The 23,139-nt window shown below is 34.3% G+C and overlaps 1 protein-coding gene across 1 annotated transcript in view; it reads right to left on the reverse strand.

Annotated features, from left to right (window-relative positions):
* LOC112126897 overlaps positions 1–23,139 on the reverse strand; it is a 97,913-nt gene that overhangs the window by 43,382 nt on the left and 31,392 nt on the right. The window contains exons 2-3 of the mRNA XM_024226867.1: positions 19,742–19,928; positions 9,958–9,976 (exon numbers count right to left, since the gene is read on the reverse strand). Of these exons, the coding sequence (XP_024082635.1) occupies positions 9,958–9,976; positions 19,742–19,928 (206 nt within the window). The remainder of the gene's footprint in view (positions 1–9,957; positions 9,977–19,741; positions 19,929–23,139) is intronic.

The raw sequence follows: 23,139 nt of genomic DNA on the forward strand, positions 1-23,139 counted from the left end.
CTATCTGACATGATAGCTATGTTCTTGTTTTTGTACTCTTTATTCAGGTTGAGTTAAGTACATCTCTCGACTGCGTGAATCTGAGCTTGGAAGATACTGGTGTATTTTCCCTTGGGTTCATAATATTTGGTTTCAGAACCCAATACTTCTGCTCCTGTACCTTCTTGTGTTCTAGATCCATCTGTGTACCAAAGGATGGTGCAATTCTTGAAGGAGGCGTTTCTCTCTCGCTCCCATTCTTTTTTGGTTCCTAGATTTATTTGGAAGTTTTGATTAAATTCAAACGTCCTGTCCTGTCTCGGATCCATGATATCCGATGGTGGATACATCTACATCTATATCCTATCCATGCTGGTGTCCCCACAATTTATCAGGTGCACACAGTTGACATCCTATCCCATTATTAAACCACCACTCCGAACTTTGCAGACGATACACCGATCCTATCAAGTAACAGTGATCCAGTCGTTTCCCATACACTGCATGTATAGGCCTAAATATTTTTTCTGTCAAAAATTTAATCCAATCCGGTTGCCGCAAGTTTCATAAAACCAATGAATTAATTTAATTTAATTCACAAAAGCGATAAAAGTATAAAAAAAACATGATAATAAATTGAGAATAGAAGAATTCATCATTTTGAACAATTCTATGTCATGTACATATATAACCAGACAATGACAAATTTATCTGTTTTAGTATTGTTTTCTTCCATTATGCTTGTTGAGTTAGATGCAATTATTTTTTACGACGAGGACTAACTATAAACAGTTTATCCTTCTTCCCTCTGGACCTTTTTCTTCTTCTACGGATAGAACAATTTTCGTTTTTTAAATACTTGTGCGATGCAGGTAATTATATTGTAGATTGTGATCTGACGAATATGGACGTCGGCGATTTTTGCATCGTCGCAGTTATCATGATGTCAATAATAATGAAGTCTTATTAGCGTTTTTGTCATATTTTTTTCCAGTTCTGAACGAACTAAAGATTTACGAGGTTGTTCAGTTATCGACCAATTTTGAATATAATCTGGTTTGGGATGTTATTGGGTATGTGATCTTTCAATGAATCATACACTGTATTATACAGTTGCCAAGTTTTCGGCTCTATATTTGGCCTTCCTCAGGGCAATGCACGACGTCCTAAATAAAAATAATAATGTAATAACCATTTAAAAGTCAACGATTTCAAGTCAACGCATTTAAAAAATCATTGACTTTTACGCAATAACATACCAAACCTGAGAAAATATGGCACAATCGTCACAGAGTGATCTCCTCTCTATGTAGAAACCATTAATGTAGGATTAATGTAGGTTCATTCTTTTAATACTTTCATTCAACTTTTTTACCTTTAATGATTTGCTGGCTGACAATATTCGTTGTGCGTAGTCCAATCTGGTTTCCATACTCATTAATATCCTAAGAAATAGAAAGTTATATTGCTACTATGAAAAAGAAACGGTTGATAGGAAATGTTTTCACTATCTTCTCAGAGAATTTCGGATTTGTTTGTCTTTCCGATACGTTAAACTTTAAACTTAACAATTTAAATCCTATTTAAATCAAGCTAAAGTGCTTTTTTAATTACGACTATTAAGTTAAGGTTAAAATTAGTTAAATATTGTAATTATAACCATTCTTTTACGTTTTCAACCATACAGAAAAAATTAGATTGTTATCAGGTTTTTATTAATAATATTGTCAGTGTATTAATATAAAAATTGAAATAATACACATTTCAGTAATTGTTTTTAATAAATGGTTTAATAACTTGTCGCACTTGTGACATGTCTAATACCTCTGGTGGAATTTACAGCGAGAATAAGTAGCAATAAAGAAACGTGCTATTTTAAATGGCTCGTTATCTTGAAATAAATAACCGAATGCATTTTTATACGTTTTTTTCCCAGACTTTCAACCAAATTTGCATAATGCAGAACGGGTCGCTGGTGGAATGGACTCGTTCCAGCTCACTTATTGCAATAAAACCCGGCTGTATTTTCATATAATAATATCTAAACGGCGAGAAGTATAAAATTTAAAATCGCAGCTACCGCAATAATTTCCCCACGAGTACTGAGGACATGCAGGAGACAGACGCATAAACTGCAACACATTAATATAAAGCCGTTCCTAATGACAAAGACGAGCTCAAGAGCGGAATTTATTGTGGAAGTTCCCTCGTAAAAATAAGGAGGATGGGACCACCGAAGGATTTTAATGGAGCCATAAACAAAGGACAATATCCGTAATAAATGGGCACCGTGGGCACAGCGAGCTGTTATTAAGTGGCAGCTTGCCAACTGGACAAATGAGTGTCGGTGGACAAATCGGTGTGATAGGCTAAGCATGACTGATGCCATACAAGGGATCCTGCCTCAGAGTATGTCCACGGAATTTGTTTGTGCTTCGTCTCGGACAAATTGACTTGTCACATTCGATTTTGAGTGGGTGGAAAGCTCAATTTACCATTACTTACGATCTCGGACATTGTTGCGTTTCTAGAATCTAAGGTAAAACAATTTATCAAAAATTTGATAGATTTTGTTTAAAATTCGTATACTAAAAATTAAATATTATTAGTACTTATTAAAAATAAAAAATCCCTGTGAAAATTGCTACCAAGTGACAAGTCAAGACACAACTGAAACGAAATTATATTGTTGCGAAAGATAGATGTGCAGATAGAAATTATTTTGTTATTTTCATTAGTGAAATTCATGATAAATAAATTTTATTATTCACGTTATCACCAGCTTTTGCAGGGTCTATTTTCGTTTTCTTGAAACCGTTGTTTGGTTCTTTTACAAGCTACCAACTTAGCCATAAACACCAGATTCCATAAAATAATTGTATTACTCGGCATAACATGCAATAGTAAACCGGTCGTTACCGAGCATTTTGGTTTACCTATTCTCCCTGGATTTGCTTGTGTGACATTTGTCGATCCATCAATGAAGACTGAATAGACTAACATTCCGAGGTTAGCAGACCAAAATTGCCACGTTTCACAACCACCAAAATGACATATTAGGAGTATTCACGATCTTTGTGTTAACCCAGTTAACTCTGTTAGGTCCTGTTAGATCGAGGAAAATGATGACGTAGACAAGTAAGAATCGGCTAGTTAACATTGCTCGATCTAACAGGCCAGGGCCAATGTTAGATTTACGACGAAAATGTAGTGCTATCAGTTAAGGCGTAAGTAACCAACATGGCTGTAATGAATTTAACAGATCTTTTTTGTTTACACATATTTTTATTCTTAAATACGCATTATTTAAATCAGACCAATACATTTCTTTTGTTAATACTCTTATATTATCTTATTTCTCTTATATCTTTATACTCTCATTCATAATGGATATATCCCCTATCCTCTAAAGTCGTAGGCTGTTAGACGTTAGGGTACAAGTTAGGTACGTCGGAACGAATTGAAGTGTGTCATTTGTTAGTACTTTTCGAGTGCATAGATAGCATTTTGAAAGAAAGAGTTGATTAATTTTCCTTTTTTATTAACTTCTGGCATAATACAATTTAACACAAAAGAAAACCAAAAGAAACAACAAGCCTTCAAGGACTGTTACAGTTTTATTTTTGGTTCTACCAGTCGCCATGCGCAGCATTGCGAAAAATTAACGTTTAACATGCTATGAAAAACGGGGGTGTTCACGATCTTACTGGACGTTTCTCTATTCGAGTTAACACGAGTTAACATCTTACAAATATCGTGAATACCCCTATTGACGTTTAGGTACGGCTTAGCTATTTGCATATTTTCTAAACTCACGGAAAAAGATAGAATTATAGATATGTAACGTAACCTTAACTCTAAACGTAACCCTACCTAAACCTAACCTAACACGTCCCTACCCTAACCCCTATTCTAACGTAACTATAATCCTAACCCCTAACTCTACCTAACCAAACAAAATCTTCCTTTGACGCTACATGACCTCATCGTTACAAAGCTAACCGAAATAATCTCTCACAACCCATGCGCACTCCTCGGAAACGAGAAATTGATTTTACAAAAACGCCCAAAATATATTAACCATGATGAAAGTACAAACAAATAGAAAAGCAAGAAACAGAACAGTTACAAAATAGAAATCGAATAATATAAAAGTATGGAATAACAAGTGAATATAGAAGATCGAATGATAGACAGAGTGAGTTGAAGATAGATGGATTTGATAGATAGATAGTAGATAGATAGAAGATGAGATACATCTTTGACAGTTTTATTGAGTTGGTGTACAATCATAGCTTTGGTCTGAGGTATTGCATGTTTATTTTTTAAGAATATTTAAACTTTTAATTGCTTTTGTAGTCGTTTTATAATAGTGACATCGTATGTGTATAAAAATTAAATAAAACATTTGGTAGAAAAAAAGTAACTAGGCTTTTAAATAATAAATTATTCGTATTTTCAATTTAAGGATGAAATGACTTATTCATTCATATTTTATTTTTTCGTTGGCACAAGAATGGAAATTCATTTCTAACAAATGTTTCCATGTCATATACCGCTTGAATTGTATGGAAACTCAAAAAATCTTTAAAGCCCGTACGAAAATACATATTAAATTTTTTTAAACAATAGATTAGATTAGGTTAGATAGATTGATATTAGGAATTCTTATTCCAATTTCAGTTATCACTGTACCACTTCATCCTAATCCCATAACCATGCACCACAGAAATTTACAGTTTTTTCCAAACGTTAAGATTATCGAGCTTAATTTATGCAGTTGTTTTAAAGTGATTTAAGATGAAGCCACCTACATTTTCATTTGAAAAGGAACCACGGCGTTCTTCTTCCTTGAGAAACAATACCTTTCAAGTCGGGAGAACAAATTATAGAAATTATTATACGACGTGGGCCTCAACCAAACGGTATTACATTTCCCACTAATTTGCGTTTTTCCAATGAATATATTAGTAAAACAATGAGGCATAACGTGATGCTGAAGAAGTCAAAACTGGCTACCTGGACACGGCGGGGGGTTGTAGAACAATTATTCTGACCGACTACAAATTGGGTCATTTCCGACAACGGGCATAACTCACTCCCATTAGCGAGATCGGTGAAGCCTCAAATTTCCATTTCGACAGTTTTGAAAAGGGTGTAACGTTTTATTTAGGCAAAAAATAAACAAAGAATAAACATACTTTAATATTTCCACTAACAAATATTTTTATCTGGCCAATTATTGATGAGATCTGGTTGTTCAATGTTAAATCTGCAGGATATCATGATTGATTAAACTTAACAATTAAGTAAGAACGGAAAAGCGAGAAAATCATCGGTAAAACAAAAAAATTAAAAACGTGGTTAAGCCAAGTATGAACATAAAAAGTTAATATCATTGCACCTTTCTTTTTTTAGTCAACTTTTGTTTTGTGTATTATGTACTTCGCCTTTTATCAAATTTATTCAATTTTTATCTATATTTTGATGATGAATTTGCTCCTCGGATTCTATAATTTTTGTCACCAAATCTTGCTGTTTTGGTCTATTTTGAAAATATGTTTTATAGTTAATTGCAGATGCTTATTTTTAACTTTCGGTTTCTATTTTTACGTATCAAATACAGTGTATTTTAGAATGGACAGTATGGATAATTCTTGTTTTAAAATTATAAATTTTTGCTAAAAAAATAACAAAAAGGCAAGCACGGTCATGAAAAGATCGTCCAGCCTGGGTTGAAAGAACCATTATTATCATCATAGATGATAACAATATCCTCGTACATGATTGGCTGTATTTTTTTTCTTAGGAAGTGTGACATGTCTTGTTACCAGCAGATGCCCGACCGTTTTCCACGCCATTAGGCCTAGTCATCTGATTTTATCATACTCCTTCAAAGGTCCGAAGAAGGGCCGGGCTCCTTATCTCTAAGATAACAGGTTGACGGTAATTAAACCATGAGGCGGTAATTGACTGTTTTATGCGAGCCCAGCATGGTGCCGAACCCCCTTTACAGCTTAACTCGAAATTCTTAATAGTGCCAACCCCTCGTATTTCTCTCTACCCTTCTTTATTCCACATTGATATATTCTCCAGGCCATAAAATACTTTTCAGGAGACTGACGCATTAAAAAGTTGCCGAGCATAATTATTTTCGGGGTATAGAGACGGGGCCCGCTCAAAGATACGCACATTATTTTACCCAGCAGGGTATCTGGTTCAGGGCCTAAAGGGTCAGTTGAAACAGGACATGTTCTCTCTTAAGGGAGAGCGTTATTTCAAAACTTCTTTTGCCTGGATATGAAAAATAATCAAGATAATTCTTGGCTGTAGAATATTAAATGATATGAACTGCATGATAGAATTCGGACATAAATAGAACTGATTTAAAGATCAGTTATTTTAAATGTTTAGACATGTGCAACAAAATTGCTTCGTTCACACCATCAAGTTAACTTAAATTTCATACATTTTTTGTTTTCACATCAAAATTTCTTTATTCACAAATAATTTAACTTAAATTTTACACATTTTTGGCCCATTGTAGCTAAATTTCTTTATTTAATAAAAGTCAACTTAAATTTCATACAATTTCAGACAATTACAGAGAAATTACTTTATTAAAAAAATTCAATTTAAATTTCGCACATTTTTGTTCTAGTACAGCCAAATTTCTTTATTCACAAAAAGTGATCTTAAATTTGCTGTTTAATTGTAAAGTTTCTTTATTAAAATAAAAACTAACTTAAACTTCACACATTCTGGGTCCATTACAGATAAAAAATTGTATTCACAGAAAAGGTCAACTCATATCATGTATTTTTAGTCTTGTACAGCTAAATTGCTTTATTCACAAAAAGTCAATTTACAGGCCCTTTTGTACATTTATAGCTAAATTGTCTTATTAAAACAAACTTCAACCTAAATTCCTTACATTTTAAGTTTTTTACCGTTAAATTCCTTTATTCACAAAAAGTCAACTCAATTTTGACACATTTTGTCATATGCAGCTAATTTGGTTTATTAAAACAAAATTCAACATAAATTTCAAATATTTTTAGTCTTGTATAGCTAAATTACTTTATTCGAAAAAGCTACCTTAAATTTAATACGTGTATATTACATATATATTTTAATTTGTAGGCACACAATACATATACATTTAAAAAAAAGAAAAGAAAAAACGAAATTGTAGCTGTACTATTTAACCTTCATTAGAATGGTCCTGAAGAGAGACTTTGCTCTCTAAAATTACGTAAACTCGTCGCATGAATAAATTCATTATATATTTAAAGCCATTCATATTTAATCGCGAGATCGATCTGAGAAGACAATTAGCCGTTAAATATGACGCCAATTAAGGACAGGTCAAAGTTCTATGAATAAATGGTTGAAGTCCTGTCTAATCGAGGCTGGAAAAAGGGAACATAAGCTGAACTGGCGACCACACGGCCCAATTTCTCCATTGATTAATTTACAATTATATAAGAAGAGAACCGAATCATTTTTTCATGAAAAATCTGACAATTTAGAGTAGTTAGACAAATCCATCGTCTATTAAATCTAAGGATTTAGCGAGAAGAGATTTTCATTATTTATAAAAAATTTTATCTTAAATTGGGAAGCCTGAAGAGAGTCATAATAACACATAATAAATTATATCATTCTATGATTGATGAAATAATTAATCTATGACATCTTATACGGTTAGAGCGTTGACATAGCGTAGCGACTTATCGCTCTAAAATAAGGGTTCGAATTTGAACCCCAAATATCCTATTTTTCAAAAACACCGGAGCTTCCAGGGCTGATATGACCTCGTCGTTGAAAAGCACCCGTAAAAATCATATTTCTTGGGGGACCAGTAAAGGCTTTAAAAGTTTTTTTACTAATACTCAGTCAAAACATATTAGAATCGTGCCCGAGTGTTCCTGTCAATGAGCCGTAAGAGCAGAGGGAAAATATATTTGAGTTATTTTAATACTTTAAAAAACTGGTAGGACCGTGAAAAATGAAGGGAAAACCCAATTTTCTAAAGTTATATAAAACGTTTTACAAACTTTATCAAACTTACAGTTATTTTGGCAAAATCGTAATTATTCTTTTACTTTTGCATGTTTAAAATGAAACAAAGCGAACGCAGGTGCAAACAGTTGACAGGTGACAGAGATGACAATCCTCAAGTGCTAATAGCATCCCTCGGTTTAATGTAGCAGAAATGACGTTCCAGGTCTTCTTGGAGCACATTTTTTTGCTTCAACTTTTATGTTGTCAAAGTGACCGATGGTGATTGAGGTGCCAACTGCTTGAATAATAAATTTGAAACCAAGGGGAAAAAGAATCTTTTAATCTGTGTGAATTTATAGTTTAAAGTAGGCTTAAAATTTATCTCGAATTACTTCTCTGTTTTTTCCCTTTTGGAAGCCAAGGTCCGCGATCTCCCAGCAACAGCTTTGGCAGATAATAGATTTGGCTCTATCCGGCGTCTATAATTTAGGTGACAATGTGCGGATTTATAGATGTCCCTCTCTCTCTAAAACTTCCATTCGTCTTGGTTCAGGCCTCGCGAATTTGTTACAGCCCCGGCGATGGCCACAATTCTTTCCAGAAAACAGTTTGTCATGATCGTGTGTAAATATCTCGGATTTCATGACGCACATTGGGTGGGTTGAGCTTTGTATATACAAACGAGCGGCCTCTGGGTGATAGATCGTTGTAGTTTAGATTGGAGAAGAGCCACAATAAGTTAAACAGGCATAGTGTTTCACGATATTACGTAATAGGTCACATGTGATAAAATGTAATAATAATTTCCAAAATGTTATTGCAGTTCTTTAATTAATCTAATAACACGCTAGTTACAAAACAAATTTATATTTTAATCCATATTCTCAGATTAAATTGATGATTCAAATCACCGTATCTAATCCCATATAAGGGATAGTTAGGTAGCTGTCATAGTTAAAAGTGTTTTGATGAAATTAAAATGTCTCTGTTTTTACAACAGTTTTTATCCTCCCTTCAATACTTTTATTATAAACAACCAAAACGTAATCAAAGCGCTTTCTTACGAAAATGCAGAGCTGCACAACTGTCCGTGCTGGTGTCCAGTGTGTTATTCCTGAAAACGTCTCTTGTGTCTCAAAAATTATTGACTTTTATACGATACAGTGTGCGTAAATACACGTTATATCGCAAAGTAAAACACTCTAAACGTAATCATTGGATCGACGTAAATTTCCCTAAATATCTAATTATGCTTAAAATATTATTACTTATTTTTAAAGTGGTCTCACAATGTAATACAACATTTTATGCTGTGGAAGAAAGAAATATGTCTTGGTAACAATAAGCTAATTTATCAGGGAGTCAACTTACTAGTGTCCTCCATGTTTCCTATAAATTTTATTTGTTCACAAAAAGTCTACTTATATTGCATTCACTTGTAGTTCTGCACAGCTAAATTTTTGTATTTTTTGAAAAAATGTCAACTTAAATTTCCAACATTTTTAGTCCTGTACGGCCAAATCGTTGAATTCGATTAAAAAAATCCACCTAAATTTCGTTCCTTTTTGGTCCTGTACAGCTCAGTCTCTTTATTCAGAATAAAGTAAATTTAAATTTTATTCATTTTTAGTCGTGTGAAATTAATTATTTTATTTTAATAAAATGACAACTTAATTTGTTTTTCATTTTTGGTCCAGTACTACTAAATTTCTGTATTTCCAAAAGATGATAACATAAATTTCATACATTATTAGACCTGTACACCTAAATTGCTTTACTTACACAAAAATTTCCTCTCGAATTTCACACATTTTTGGCCCAGTACTACTCAATTTGTTTATTCACAAAAAAAGTTTATTCACAACTCAATATACACATTTTATTCGCTTTTAGTTCTGCAAAATTACTTTATTAAAACGAGTACTCACAAAATACAAACAAATACCTACGATATACAGAGTGTCGGCTTACTTGTTTTCTCCCTCGTTTCCTAAAAATATAGAAAAACAAATAAAACATGTATTAACTTTTTACACAAGCACGATTTTTAAAAATGACAATAATTACATTTTTCGATTTCTTAAAAAGTTAACAAAGGGAATTCTTGTTTTTGAAATGGCGACATACGTTTCATTTGCGGATTCTTTAATTCAATTCGATTATATGAAAACTGGCGAAAACAAGATGAAAATCGGTTTTTAAAAACTTTAGGTTTTTAAAAAGACCCTCGTTTTCTCAAAAACTACTCAACATAGAAAAAAATGGCAGTTTTCCAAGCATAAGTGCTCCAAACATTGCAATAATTAGTTTTTCTCAATTCCTTGAAAACGTTAAATAAAATTAACGATACGTTTTATTTAATTTTCCAAACAAGAAAAAGAAAACATGTATACAGTGACTGAATCTTTACGGATGGTTTCGCAAAAAACTTCCAAAATTTTACTAGTACAAATTTATTTTGTAAACTGCAAACAATATTTTTCAATTGTCACTTTCAAATAATTTTAAATTTAAGTTTCACGTGCAACTGTATATTGTTAATAACTTTATATGAACCCGTAATATTCACAAATAAAAATTCTATCAATTTTTTAATCAAATTATGTAATGAAATGCTCAGTAGGATTATCATCTTATGAGATGGGAGGGGGGTTATATGGAATAGTGTTGTGAAAGGTTGAAGTAACCTGAAAAGCGAAAAATATAGAATACAATTGAAAATCAGACTTTGGACAAAAATTAATTATTGACGCCTGTTCATGAAAATAAAAATAATAATAAAAATGATAATAAATAAAAAGTTGGTAAGCTAATTTTTTATGTCTGAAGCTTTTATGTAAAATTGTTAAGTCGTGATGCGAGACTAAACATTTAGAAGCAGATTCAGGGGACTATCTGGAATAAAATTATGAAGGACTTGAAAAGTGAAATATCTGGAATGCAATTGAACTTTGGACAAAAAGGCCATTTTAGTCTAATTTGACGTTGCATCAACTTTAGTTGATATTGTATCACTTCCTGTTCACGGGACAGCCTGTATAATTGCTATTAACCATAAAAAATTATAATTATACATTTAAAAAATACGATTTGGGATGAGGCTAATAAGCTCTGGATCATTCTTTTTTAATCTATAGTATAATTATTATAACTACATGCACCATTAAGTGCATTCGTGAAAGTTTGAAAATGAATAATATTTCTTGATTTAAAATACACATATTTAAAAAAATAAGAGCAAGGAAAAGACGCAATTTTGAATTGGATTGGATTTTTTTTCATAAACGATGCATAACAATAAGTAGTTATGAAGATCTTGGCCATGTTCCTCTTCGGGCGTATAGGTTCGGTATGTTGTTGGTGACCATTAAGAAGACAAACCGAGGCAAGTGAACAATGAAAACGACGGTGACGACCCGAGGAGAAGGGGTTCCATTAATACAGTTGAGGACATAAACTGAGCAAGCCCGTGTAGCAAGCCGCCGACCACATAAATATCCGCGTCTCCCCTCCACATCCCATAAAGAACAATTATGTCCGACCCCATGCTGTTATTTATAGTGAGGGCTCCGGAAGGACACATCTATAAAATGATGCGATGAAGGGTTTTGGGGACAACCGCCTACTCTCACAAATTACTGCTTGTGTTCCCGGGACGGAACGGTTCCTTGTTACAACAGGCACTATTCTGTTTCGTGAATTGGGCACGTTCTGGCTAGCTTTGTTCCTACTTTCGTAAAAACTAGGAATGCAAACAGTAAGGAGATTTTGTCCAAAACGGAAACTAAAAGTAATAGAGAACAAAACAAAAACTATCGCTTTCACCCAACGAAGAGAAATTTTATATCAATACATAATGGGTGGAACCAAAAGGGTGAGGTGGGCAATCACAGTTAAGTGTGTAGGCCTATACTTGATTCTTAATTAATCTAATTTAGTCACCAAAGGCCCTATTCTCCATTCTTTGCTTTTTAATTAATTTCTGTAATTTTTAAAATAACCATATACAGTATTAGTGAAAACTATGGTGTTTAACTTGTAAAACAAACGTAATAACTACAATCTATAAAAAAAATACAAAATAGTTTTTTACATAAGCACCTTTTAACCCCTCGCCACCAAAAAATTTATCATCTTCATACACAAATCAAAACATTACAAATTAAAACTAGAGATTAAAAATTCAGTTCAAATTTGTTTTGAACAAAAAAGTTTCAGCTCCTCCAAGGCACTATGTCGCGGAATAGATAAATATGACAAAAAGTTCATCTGAAGTAAAAAAGCTTAAATATTTGTAAAAAATATTCACATAAATTAATAATATTGTTATTGTTATTTTTTCCTCAATAGGTTGTTTTCATAAGAGTTCCAACAAGGAGACAACTAAAACACAATTACATAAGAATATTTTTTATTTAATGTGTCTTTTTACGTATAAATTGCCCTGTCAATAGGTGGATCTCGGAGGAACTGAGTAGAAGAAGGGTCATCCTCATCCGATTAAGAATAGGACATGCGGGGTTGACACAAGGACACTTATTTTTGGGCCAAAGCCTGCCTATTTGTCCCGCATGTAGAGAAAGGTTGCTCGATCTGCCTTAACTAATTGAAATGGGCCATTCTTCCATATAGAGAGCTTGTAGGAATGTCACCCTTATGACGATTAAGTTTGAGCACGGCAATGTCCTTAACCATCCCTAACCATCCCCTATTCCGATTTTTAGACATTTTAGTCAACAGGACTGTTTTACCGTATATAGTACTTTATAAATATTCGGTCTTGTGATTTTTTGTGAATATAGGAACTGAATGTATTTATTAGCGAGAATGGGGAGTGCGAGATGGTCGATGGCGGAATTTCGGGTATTCCACTACCATAACTAAGTGAATAATAAGTAAAAATGTCTTTAAGGGTGAATGAGATTGTGAACGGATTTAGGAACTGATTGCGTTGTGAGCTGAAATGGCCTAACTGCTGATAGCCCCTAGAGCCCAAGCTTGAAGTCTGGACGGACATGATCGCGGTCTGACTCCGGACTGTCAACACCCGAGATAGGTGATTCTCGAGGCCTGCCGGCAATTTATTGTGAATTGCAAACGCTGTGGCTGTCGGTTAATTATAAAAAAATAAAACTTGTTTGACAATCAAGACATAAATAAAAATTGATTTGTTAATCCTTGAGGCTTTTGAATCATAAAAAAATCGAAATATTTTAATACATAGTAAAAATTTATTTTAAAAAGCATCACCATAAAGTTTCGTTTATTCGTTTATAGTCTTCGACATTCTGCACAAATCGTAAAAATGTGTCGTATATTGCAAGAAAAAGTAGAGATGATTCTGTTGGAAAAAGTGGACCGAAATCTTTGTTTTGATTTTATACAACATCCCCCTTATATGATGGCAAATTTAACCATCATAACTATCTTTATGATAAAAAATGCATTTAGCATGATGTCACTATGAATGGGCATTGTCTGTCAATCAAACGTTTGACTTTGAACTTTTAAAAGTCTCCCATGTCTTGACGGATGAACGGAAGAGAATTAAACGAGATTGTTAATTATAATACGTCCCACGTCGGCAGGTGTGGTATTGTGTTTACAAACGGCTTTTAAGAAGAACAATGGAAGATTAGCCGAGGAACGAGTGTTATCCCTGTCGTGGCTCGGATTGCACGTCCGCTATTTTATGCAAAAAACCGTGTCCAATCCGAGATAGTGACGGAGACATTCAATAGAATTTATAATTGGAGTCCCATAGAAAATTGGATAAACACAGAGTCGACGTCACGTAATTATTTGACGCTTTCATGAAGATAGACATCTCGAGAGGGGCAGATCTCCCTTTTTATCTACCAGCGGGCTCCATAAATATTAATGGCTGAGCCGGGCTCGAACATAGGCTACCGAGGCGACACATTCCGGCATTGTTCACCCGTCGAAAATTAATACGAGATAGGTTTCTCGAAAATGGTGGGTGGACTCTGTAACGTTCGCAAATTCATTGATATTAATTGATACCTTCGCTCCTATGTTGTCACGACTTGAACCTTTATTGTGACATTCCGTTATTTATGATTTCCTCCGCCGTTCGATCGTTTGCACCATTGACTCTAATACGTCTTTACGTCGAGTCATTACTTCAGTATCTGATAAATCACAACTGACGATAAAACAGTGATGAAGAAACCGTGTATAGAAAATATCTTCTTTATAAAAATTCTCTTATTTACCACATTCCATTATTCCACCTGACATTAGTAATATTATTGCATTTAAAGAAATAAATAACTAAAAGCAGGCACTGTTCTACAACTTTCCGGAAGGTCACATCAATTTTTAAAAATTGGAAAGTTCAATTAATAAAAAGAATACTCTCGGCTATTCCGGCATGTCTCACTCGTTTCAGTTTCTCGCCATCTTCCCTACTGTTTCATTTTTAGTGTACGTCCAGAAACAATGAAAAAACAAGAAAATGAAGATGGTAAAAATAAAAAACGCGTGGCAGACCAAATTATAGGTTCATCACTAGCAGACGTCCAGCCTCCCTCTTGTGTCCGAGTTAAAAAAAAATCGATAAAATAGGAAAGGCTTTATCTCGAAAACAATTGGGTCTGCAGAGATGGTTCTAGTTCAAATGTTGGCAAATTTAGTTTACCTTAAAAACATACTTATGTCATTATATTAGAAAACTAGTAATGCAGGGTTAAAAATCTGCAGAAAGGTGGAAAATCTTGAGTTACAAGGTTGCGTCCGGCGTTCGAGGTCGAAAACTTGGATTGTTCATTGTGCCAAAACCATAAACTCGGCAAAATATACAGATTTCTAGACTCCGAAATTTAAAGCATAAACTTTAAAATTATTCAAACAAATAAAAGTACTTTTTATTTTCCTTTTATCTTTTTTTCTTTGCCGTTATTCATCTATTTCGCCTACTTCTCATTCTCCCTCTCTTTCCCATTTCTCTCTCTCCCGCTCTCTCTCTCTCCCCCACTCACTCTCTCTTTCTCTCTCCTACTGTATTATTGCCTTTCCCATTTTACACTTACTCTAAGATAATAATACGTGGTAAACATGTGTGTGCCATTCTTTATTTCTCTTTCTCTCTCTTTCCTTCTCACTCTCTCTCGCTCCCACACAAGATAAAACACTAAAATTGAAAGTCTATAAATTTAAAATTAATTATTTTTAATTTTCGTTAATTATAATAGAGGTCGATTGCAATCTAACTGTGCGGGATTTGTAAAACAAAACAAAATTAAACGATACTCATTCGTTCTCCATGTAAAGATGACACGTAATAGGAGCTAAGTTCGTAAATTAATTTAATTAATTAAGAGAGTAAAAGAGAAAAACGGGATACGATGAGAAAAATAAACTGGTTCATGTTTAGAAAAATAAATAGAAAGATAGACAGACAGTTAACATATTAGCTAAATAGTTTCTTAAAACTATTAGATAGAAAATAAATTAAAGGGAGAGAGGGAAAGAACCAGAAGGAGAGAGATGGAGAGAGAGAGAGAGAGAGAGAGAGAGAGAGAGAGAGAGAGAGTGATGGTATAGAGAAAGAAGTGAATTGAGAAATGAGTAGAAACCATGATATATGTTTCAAATTAATGATAATCATGAATAGGCAGGTATAGATGAAAGCATGAACATAGAGAAAAATATAAATATTAAAATATTTGTAAAAGAGATTAATATATAGTTAATAAAGGAGGAGTTAAACACAAATATATTGACAAGTGGAGATAAAAAAGAAAAAAAAGGAGTGTTAAAGTTAATGGATTTTTGAAGAGAAACGCGTGTTGCCAGCACAGATAATACTGGCTGTTCATTTTGAACCGTCCTGCCACCAATAGATCAAGTTTCAGACCACCCAGCGTACTTTCGCAACTTCACCGTCTGCCGGGAGGTTGTCCAGATCGCAATTTTTACGAGATAAAACGTCCAAACAACAGATCGTCCCCATTCATTCCGGGGCGTCGATTTCGACGTGGGCGAGAAAGTGCCTACCTGTAATTTGGAATCGGTGTAAGCCGTAGGTTAAATAACTTATAGTCCAAACCGATCTATGGCGAAACCGAAAGCGGAAACAGTAACTCACCCCGGCCGGGCTCACTTTTACTTACATAACACATCTAAATTGGTATAATCGGGGCAAATCTGCGTTAAATCATTTCTGGTGAGATCACTGGATTAACAAACACGGTGATTAACAACTTACCATCAAAGCCGATTTACCTACGATCTGATTATAAATTCGGAAAGATCTGTAACAGAATATATTGTACCTGTTAACAGTAGTTTTTTCATATCTCAACTGCTTTGCAAAATGCAAAATTTTGCTTTTTGGATAACATTTGATTGATTAAAGGAAAAACATTAGCACCAAATAAGTAATAATTTTTTAAATATTCTGGAAGTTTCTTGAGGTAATGGGGTTCTTTAAGCGCCAAATTAATCAGGCGACCTTACGAAGTCAGAGGTTCCACATCGTGGTCGCTGAAAGTTTTTGCCCATATGGCGAACGGCCAAGTTCAATCTTCGAATTTTTATCGGCAAAAGTGGATATTATAAGCGTGATTGTGAGGCCAAGAATTAGGCATGAAAGGGCCGTAGTACAAAGGCATTTGCGGTGATTGGTGACCTTTATCCTGTGACCTTCCAGACGTCGTGGCGCGTGGGCGTCTCGCCTACGCGTTCGACGGATTTCGTATTCACCCGGTGTCCACCTACACCCCTCTTCGCCACCCCTTGATTCAATTTTAATGATACAGCACCGACTCTAGCGCGTACATCTTGCAATTACAGGACGATTAAACGCCAGGATAAATGCCGGCGCTTATAGCACGCCCTGGTCGGATTCGTGTAACTGGAACAATCCTATTGTTGTTTACAATGCAAAAATAAGATCCCTGGTGTACATGGATCGTAAAACAGTTTCAAAGATCTACACATATTACAGTTAGTTTAGTTTTACCCATTAAATTATTATAAGCACTCAAATTGTTAACTGCGTTTCTTAACAAAAGTAAATTAAGCATGTATGAATATGTTATGTCCAACACATTTAGAGGGGGGGGGGTTGTGGATGAGGGCTACAATACTTTTTACAATAGTTTTATTTTGTTTATTCTCTTCATCTTCTATCAGTCTTCTCTTCTTTATCTCTCAATCTCATTTTTACTTTTCTTACTCATTCAGTATATCTATTTGTTTGCGTAAAATGTTGTCTGTTTACAATAGATCTTCTTTAGATATGTGTATATATTTATATATAATACATATTTATGTATATACATATTATTTATATATAATTCGACATAACTCGTACTACTTTTATATTTCTAGGTATTCTATCAGTCTCACACACACACTCGCTCTCCCTCTCTCTCTCTCTCACTCTCTCTCTCTCTCTCTCTCTCTCTCTCTCTCTCTCTCTCTCTCTCTCTCTCTCTCTGCACCTTACCTTTACTTTTCTTCCTCTTTTAGCCTATCTATTTATTTGAATACAATATGTTTGGTATCACTTGCATTTTTATATTTGCATCTAGTAATAGAGCTTCTATATGTATTCCTTCTTCACTATTCATTTAACTCGTAACATCTATTGTTGAAGTTTTCTTAGTTTATCGTATTCAAAAACAAAAACTTCACCATTGATCTAAGTCAATAATGAATTTGCATATAACTTTTATGTTAGTTTATTCTATTGGAGCCGAATAGAATATTTTATTTGAGGTTCTTTAAAAAATAAATTATATGAAAATGTTATTGTGTGACAGTGCGAAATAGAAAAGTTAAACTTTATTATTTAAAAGTTAATCTTTATTTTATTTTAATACAATGACGAAATGGCTTTTTTGCAATAACAGTTTTATTTTTTTATTATTTTTGAAATATCGAACAGCTTGAACCATATTTCATAAAATCAAAAGAACTTGATTTGTTTTCAATATATACTTCTCTCATCTAATTCATAATTATTTAATCTTCTCACCAAGAGAGTGAAAAATTCTGTAATTATTACAATACAATGATAGAAAGTCGAACTTATACTGCTAAAATTCCGTTTAAATATTTCTAGTTTGAGGTTTTAAGAAAGCCAATGGTCACAATAGTAAGTTCACACCCTGGACAAAAAATCACAATTACCAACAAAAAGGGAAGAAAAAACAATAATTCTCCTCCCACCAAAGTAGATGTCTGGTTTCAAGAAATCTATGTTTATCAAGTTTGCCATGATCCTGATTAATTAGCCCAATCCTGTGAAATTCAGATGCTCTGGCCTGAATTTCCTTTGTCCCAATATTCTTTTTATTTATTTGCACCTGAAAATAAAAAACAAAACGGCAAAACATATTACATTATCGTGCTCGGACGGTGGAAATCAATGAATATTTTATCTGTTTGCTCCACTTAGTCGGCCGAAGACAGGTGTAGCAAATAGCTTGTGGCTCGATTTGTTTATTTATTCTTTAACGCTCGGTAGTCTTCGGATTTACGAGTTTTCGGTCGTCTAATAGAAAGTTATGGTAATCCTTGCATTCGGCCGGCATGAATCAACTTTGTTAGCGTGCTTCGGGTAAATTTAATTCCTCCTATTTATGCATGAGAGGGAGATCATGCAAATTGCGCATTACGGTTAGCCGCGAGGCTGATATACGGCATGAGGCGGCAAAGGAGTGTTCGTTCCTTCGCGTTTCGGCTGTCTCAAAAATCCGTGGACATACAGTAAATTAATAAAACCCCGAGGGGAGGGTGTGTGAGAATTGAAATTACGATAAATAACAAAAGAGGGCGGATACGATTTATAGTTTTTTTCAGGAGCGAAACGTTAAATTACAATTACGTTTGGTTACACATGAATAGAAAGATTTCATATAAATTTCGGCTCGGAATTGAATTACCACCGAAGGAGGTCGTTTTTCTTTCCTGGCGACTCGTACGAATGCACTCTCATTCAAATCTCTTTTGTCTCTTAATTTCGTCCGACCAAAAAATTAAAATTAAATTTTTTTACGATTTAAATAATAAAATAAAAAACGGTTCAAAGGCCTTACATCACAATTAAGGCTGAGGGATTTGTTTACTTATTTTTGTGCTGTCTATAACTGCGCTGATTGTGAAAACAATAAACCTCAGATGACAAACCTAATTATATTTGCTTCTTTAACTTTTTGCTCATACCCAAATTAATTGAATCTCTTTAATTGAATTACTCGCTTTATAATTATTATATTTTATTTATTAGTTATCAAAACAAGTCTTTACGTTATATTTAACTTTCATTCTCCATTACAAAATTAGATAGGCTTTTCCAACGTGAAAACATTGTTGGATGTACAGGTTTTTTTAAAATATCGATTATAATTTAATGATCGATTATAGCTATGCATTTCAATATAAACGATGGCTATATAATAAGTAAATAAAATTTGCCTGCCAACCAAGCTTTCTCATTCTATATCCCCAAATTTTCTTTTTTACTTCTGTTTAAAAATGAAATTTTGAGTGTAATGTATTTATACAAATAAATTAAAATAGCATATACATACATACATACATACATACATACATACATACATACATACATACACATATGAACAGAATAGACCTTAAGACTTCTTAATAATATTATGTTCGTTAAGTGGACTGTATATTACATGCTAAATGGATTCAAAATTAAAGAAAATGGGAAAGAGTGAATCCGAGGAGGGGATTGGGATAAATTCGAATTTTCACTTACCACAACGTGTCTCGGTACGGGATCAAGCAATTCGGCAACAGTTGTCCTCTTCTTTCTTCGACTAGGCAGGGCCCCACTGTCTCCGGCGGATTCAGACGTTTGATACCGAATGCTTACTTGACAACGGCAATTGAAAAGAATATATTGCGCACAAACACGGGGTTTAACGATGTTTTCGGTAGTAACTCTAGACAACAACTGACTCGCCGACCAGCCGGAGACATCCAGAAGGGTTCAAAAGGGCGATCGGCGTAAACAATATTAGATCTTATCAGTCCCGCCACTTTTGGGCCAAAATCAGTTTATGTGTTCGGCATGTTGAGAAGATTGGTCGATGTTTCCCACCTAACTGAAGGGTTCAACTCCTTGGCTCCATACAGAGAGCGTGTAGGAATGGCACCAGATACGATACGCGTGCTCCAGCATGGCAACTGGATCCTCTGTTTCGCTTTTTGGATGAAACAGTGTTTTTTTTTTAAATTAAAAATAGTACGTAAAGTGATTATATCAAGTGTGTGCTAAGAGTGAATTTGTAGTCTGAGAAGGTTGATGGCAGAATATTGAGACCCCATCGACCGTCAATTAGGTTAATTGTATAATATCTCTAAAGGATGATGGAGGATTATCGAGTACTCCATAACCCTAATTGAGTGAATTGTTTGTAAATGAGAGAATGCGTTTAAAAATGAGTGATAGTGTGAATGCCTTTGAATCTAGGAACTGCATGCGTTGGGGCTGAAATGCCATAGCTGGTGACATATCTGGAATTGCTTGGGTACTTCGAAAAGTGAAAGCTAAACTCTGTATAGGTGTGTGTGAAGATGTGAGCTTATATAAATCAGTAATTAGTCAATTCTTAATTGGCAAAATGGAACACACAACGAGCTATTTGTCAGTACTGAATACAATCTAACCGCCATGGTTCTTCCAAAATTCCTACTATTGCGCAGACGACCTTTAGCTATATGTTATTTATTTCTCTACATGTGTTCCATTTTATCAGTTAATGCTAATATTTTATAACTGTATGATTTTTACTCACATGTACTAGTTTTACCCGCGACTTCGTCCACGCGGGACGTTTAGATGTCCCTTTCTAATGTAGAGTGTTGGCTTTCGAATGCCTCGTTTCTAAACTTTTTTTGTTTAGTCCACTTTGGTCTATACATAGTCAAAAATTGTCCATATGAACCTCTTAGGGATGGAATCTCCAAAAATCTTTTCTCAGCGACTAACCTTCTTCTTATAGGAATGCACTGCCGAAATTTCAACCCTTTAGATCCAGGGGTGTGGCCTGTGCGCTCTCTGTCAGTCAGTAGCGGAATTATAGGATGTTATTGTATGTTATTATAGGAATGCACTATCAAAATTTCAGCCCTTTCCCCCCCATCTAGGAAATAGATATAGATATACAGAGAGCTTTCGAAAGTAGTGATATAATATAAAAACAAAACATATATATAATATAAACATATTATACCAGCAACATACAACAATGTAAATTAAGAAAATTGAATTCACTTTGATAAGGGTGAAAGAATTACGGGTTGATTACCAGAAAAACATTTACACTCTGCCCTAAACACTTCCTAATTATCTGTTTATCATGACATTATTATCCTCCCAAGTAGCCATTTTCATTTTGTTTGTTGTTGTTGATTATATTAATCAACTGGAGAAAGACATTGAAAACGTGATTTGTCAATGTTATGTTTGTTGAAAATAAAAAAGGACAAGAATGTTCTATTAAGCCGTTAGAAGATAGCGTGAGACGAGTTATTGTATTAACTCAATATACTTATTATGTTTTTTGTTTCATCGAGATAAAACAGAAGCAGTTAAAACGTTCAGAAATGATATAACGAGTTACTCTCTATTTTATTGGACGGGTTCTATCTCTCAGTCGATCCACAAGTAGCATTAGACGAAGCCTTTTAGTTTTGTACTGAAAATAAAATATAAAAAAGTCAAAGAAACAATAGATGGATGTGGCATGTCCGGGTTACAACAAGGGCGCCCGGGGAAAGGAGGCAGAGGCTGTTGACATATCACCCCGTCTGAGAATTACGAGTAGCCGGCGAGGACAATAGTCAGGAGTCGTCAGATATGCAGATGGGCCCGGATCCCGTAAATATTCCGGAACTGAACCCAAGTCGGAGTGCACCCGGGAGGACCCCGCAGCGAGCATTAACATAACACGGGCTCCCGCGCATCGACGCTCCCCGCAATGAATCAACTCCCCCGCCAACCCGGATTGATGTGTTATTTAGAGGATCGACCCCCGACCGAGAGGCCGATTTATATCTGAGATGTTATCTGTGGACAGTAGGCTGTGGATTGTCCCGAACTCAGTCGCGGGCGTTCATCATATTGGCCGGGGAGCGTCCGCCCCGGCCAAGGCGACTGTCATAATTTTTGTCGTCCCAACGATTCCAAACAGGGCCTGTTCAGATTTGTTGAAATTGTGTTCTTGCTCTTCCAGAAACAACGAATGAAAAAGGGAATAAGTTAGGAAAAAAGCTCTACTCTGAAACAGCATGTAACAGGGAGACCTCGGGACATTTTGTACCTTGGGACAATATGGTTTTGATTGCTTAATATTACCTATGTAATGATATAGTCGATTCTATTTTCAAAAATCTTAACAGCTTCACCAAATAAAAATTGGAGTTCTAGTTATTGTGACATTTCTCTAAGTAATCTGGAGGGGTGATGAACCTGAAAATTGGTCGTTACAGATACTGAGTCTGCCTACACTCGCTGGGTTGTTTGTTACACGTGTTTCGATACTGCCATCTTCAGTGTGTGACTTCTGCAAACTTATGTCTGTTTTAAGGTCGTGAAGAGTAGTGAGGATGAATACTTTATTATTAATTGGATTGGATTAATATTTAACACGATGCCCCAACAGGTTATTTCTTCTGAATTTTGCCTCAATAATTTACTGTTGCTTAAAAAAACCGCGAATCTAAACGAAGGAGAGCTCTTTGAATTTGCGGTGACTCTTAAAAAACATAAAACTAGATATTAAAACTACCAGTGCTTTTGAAAATGTTTAGGAATGAAAACGAGAGATTTCAGAACCCTATGGGATTGCTGTAGTATTATTTCGCAATTCTATGTGTACAATAATCAACGATAAAAAATAAGAAATACAATAAGTAACAACGATTGAAAACAGTCAACATTTTGTAAAATACAACATGTCCAAAATAAAAGCAACAAAAACCAAATTAACATTTTTAACATACCAAATTTAATATTAAATTGTAAAATTAGATAAATTAATTAGTCCCTTTTTTAGAAGTCTCATTTTCATTATATGAGAAATAAGCTTCTTGTCCAGGGTTACATCTAATTGTAAGTATTTAATTTTATTATTAACTCATACATTTTCT

The sequence above is a fragment of the Cimex lectularius genome, unplaced genomic scaffold (assembly GCF_000648675.2).
Source record: "Cimex lectularius strain Harlan isolate CLEC.00 unplaced genomic scaffold, Clec_2.1 scaffold7, whole genome shotgun sequence".
In the NCBI taxonomy this organism is placed as follows: Eukaryota; Metazoa; Arthropoda; class Insecta; order Hemiptera; family Cimicidae; genus Cimex; species Cimex lectularius.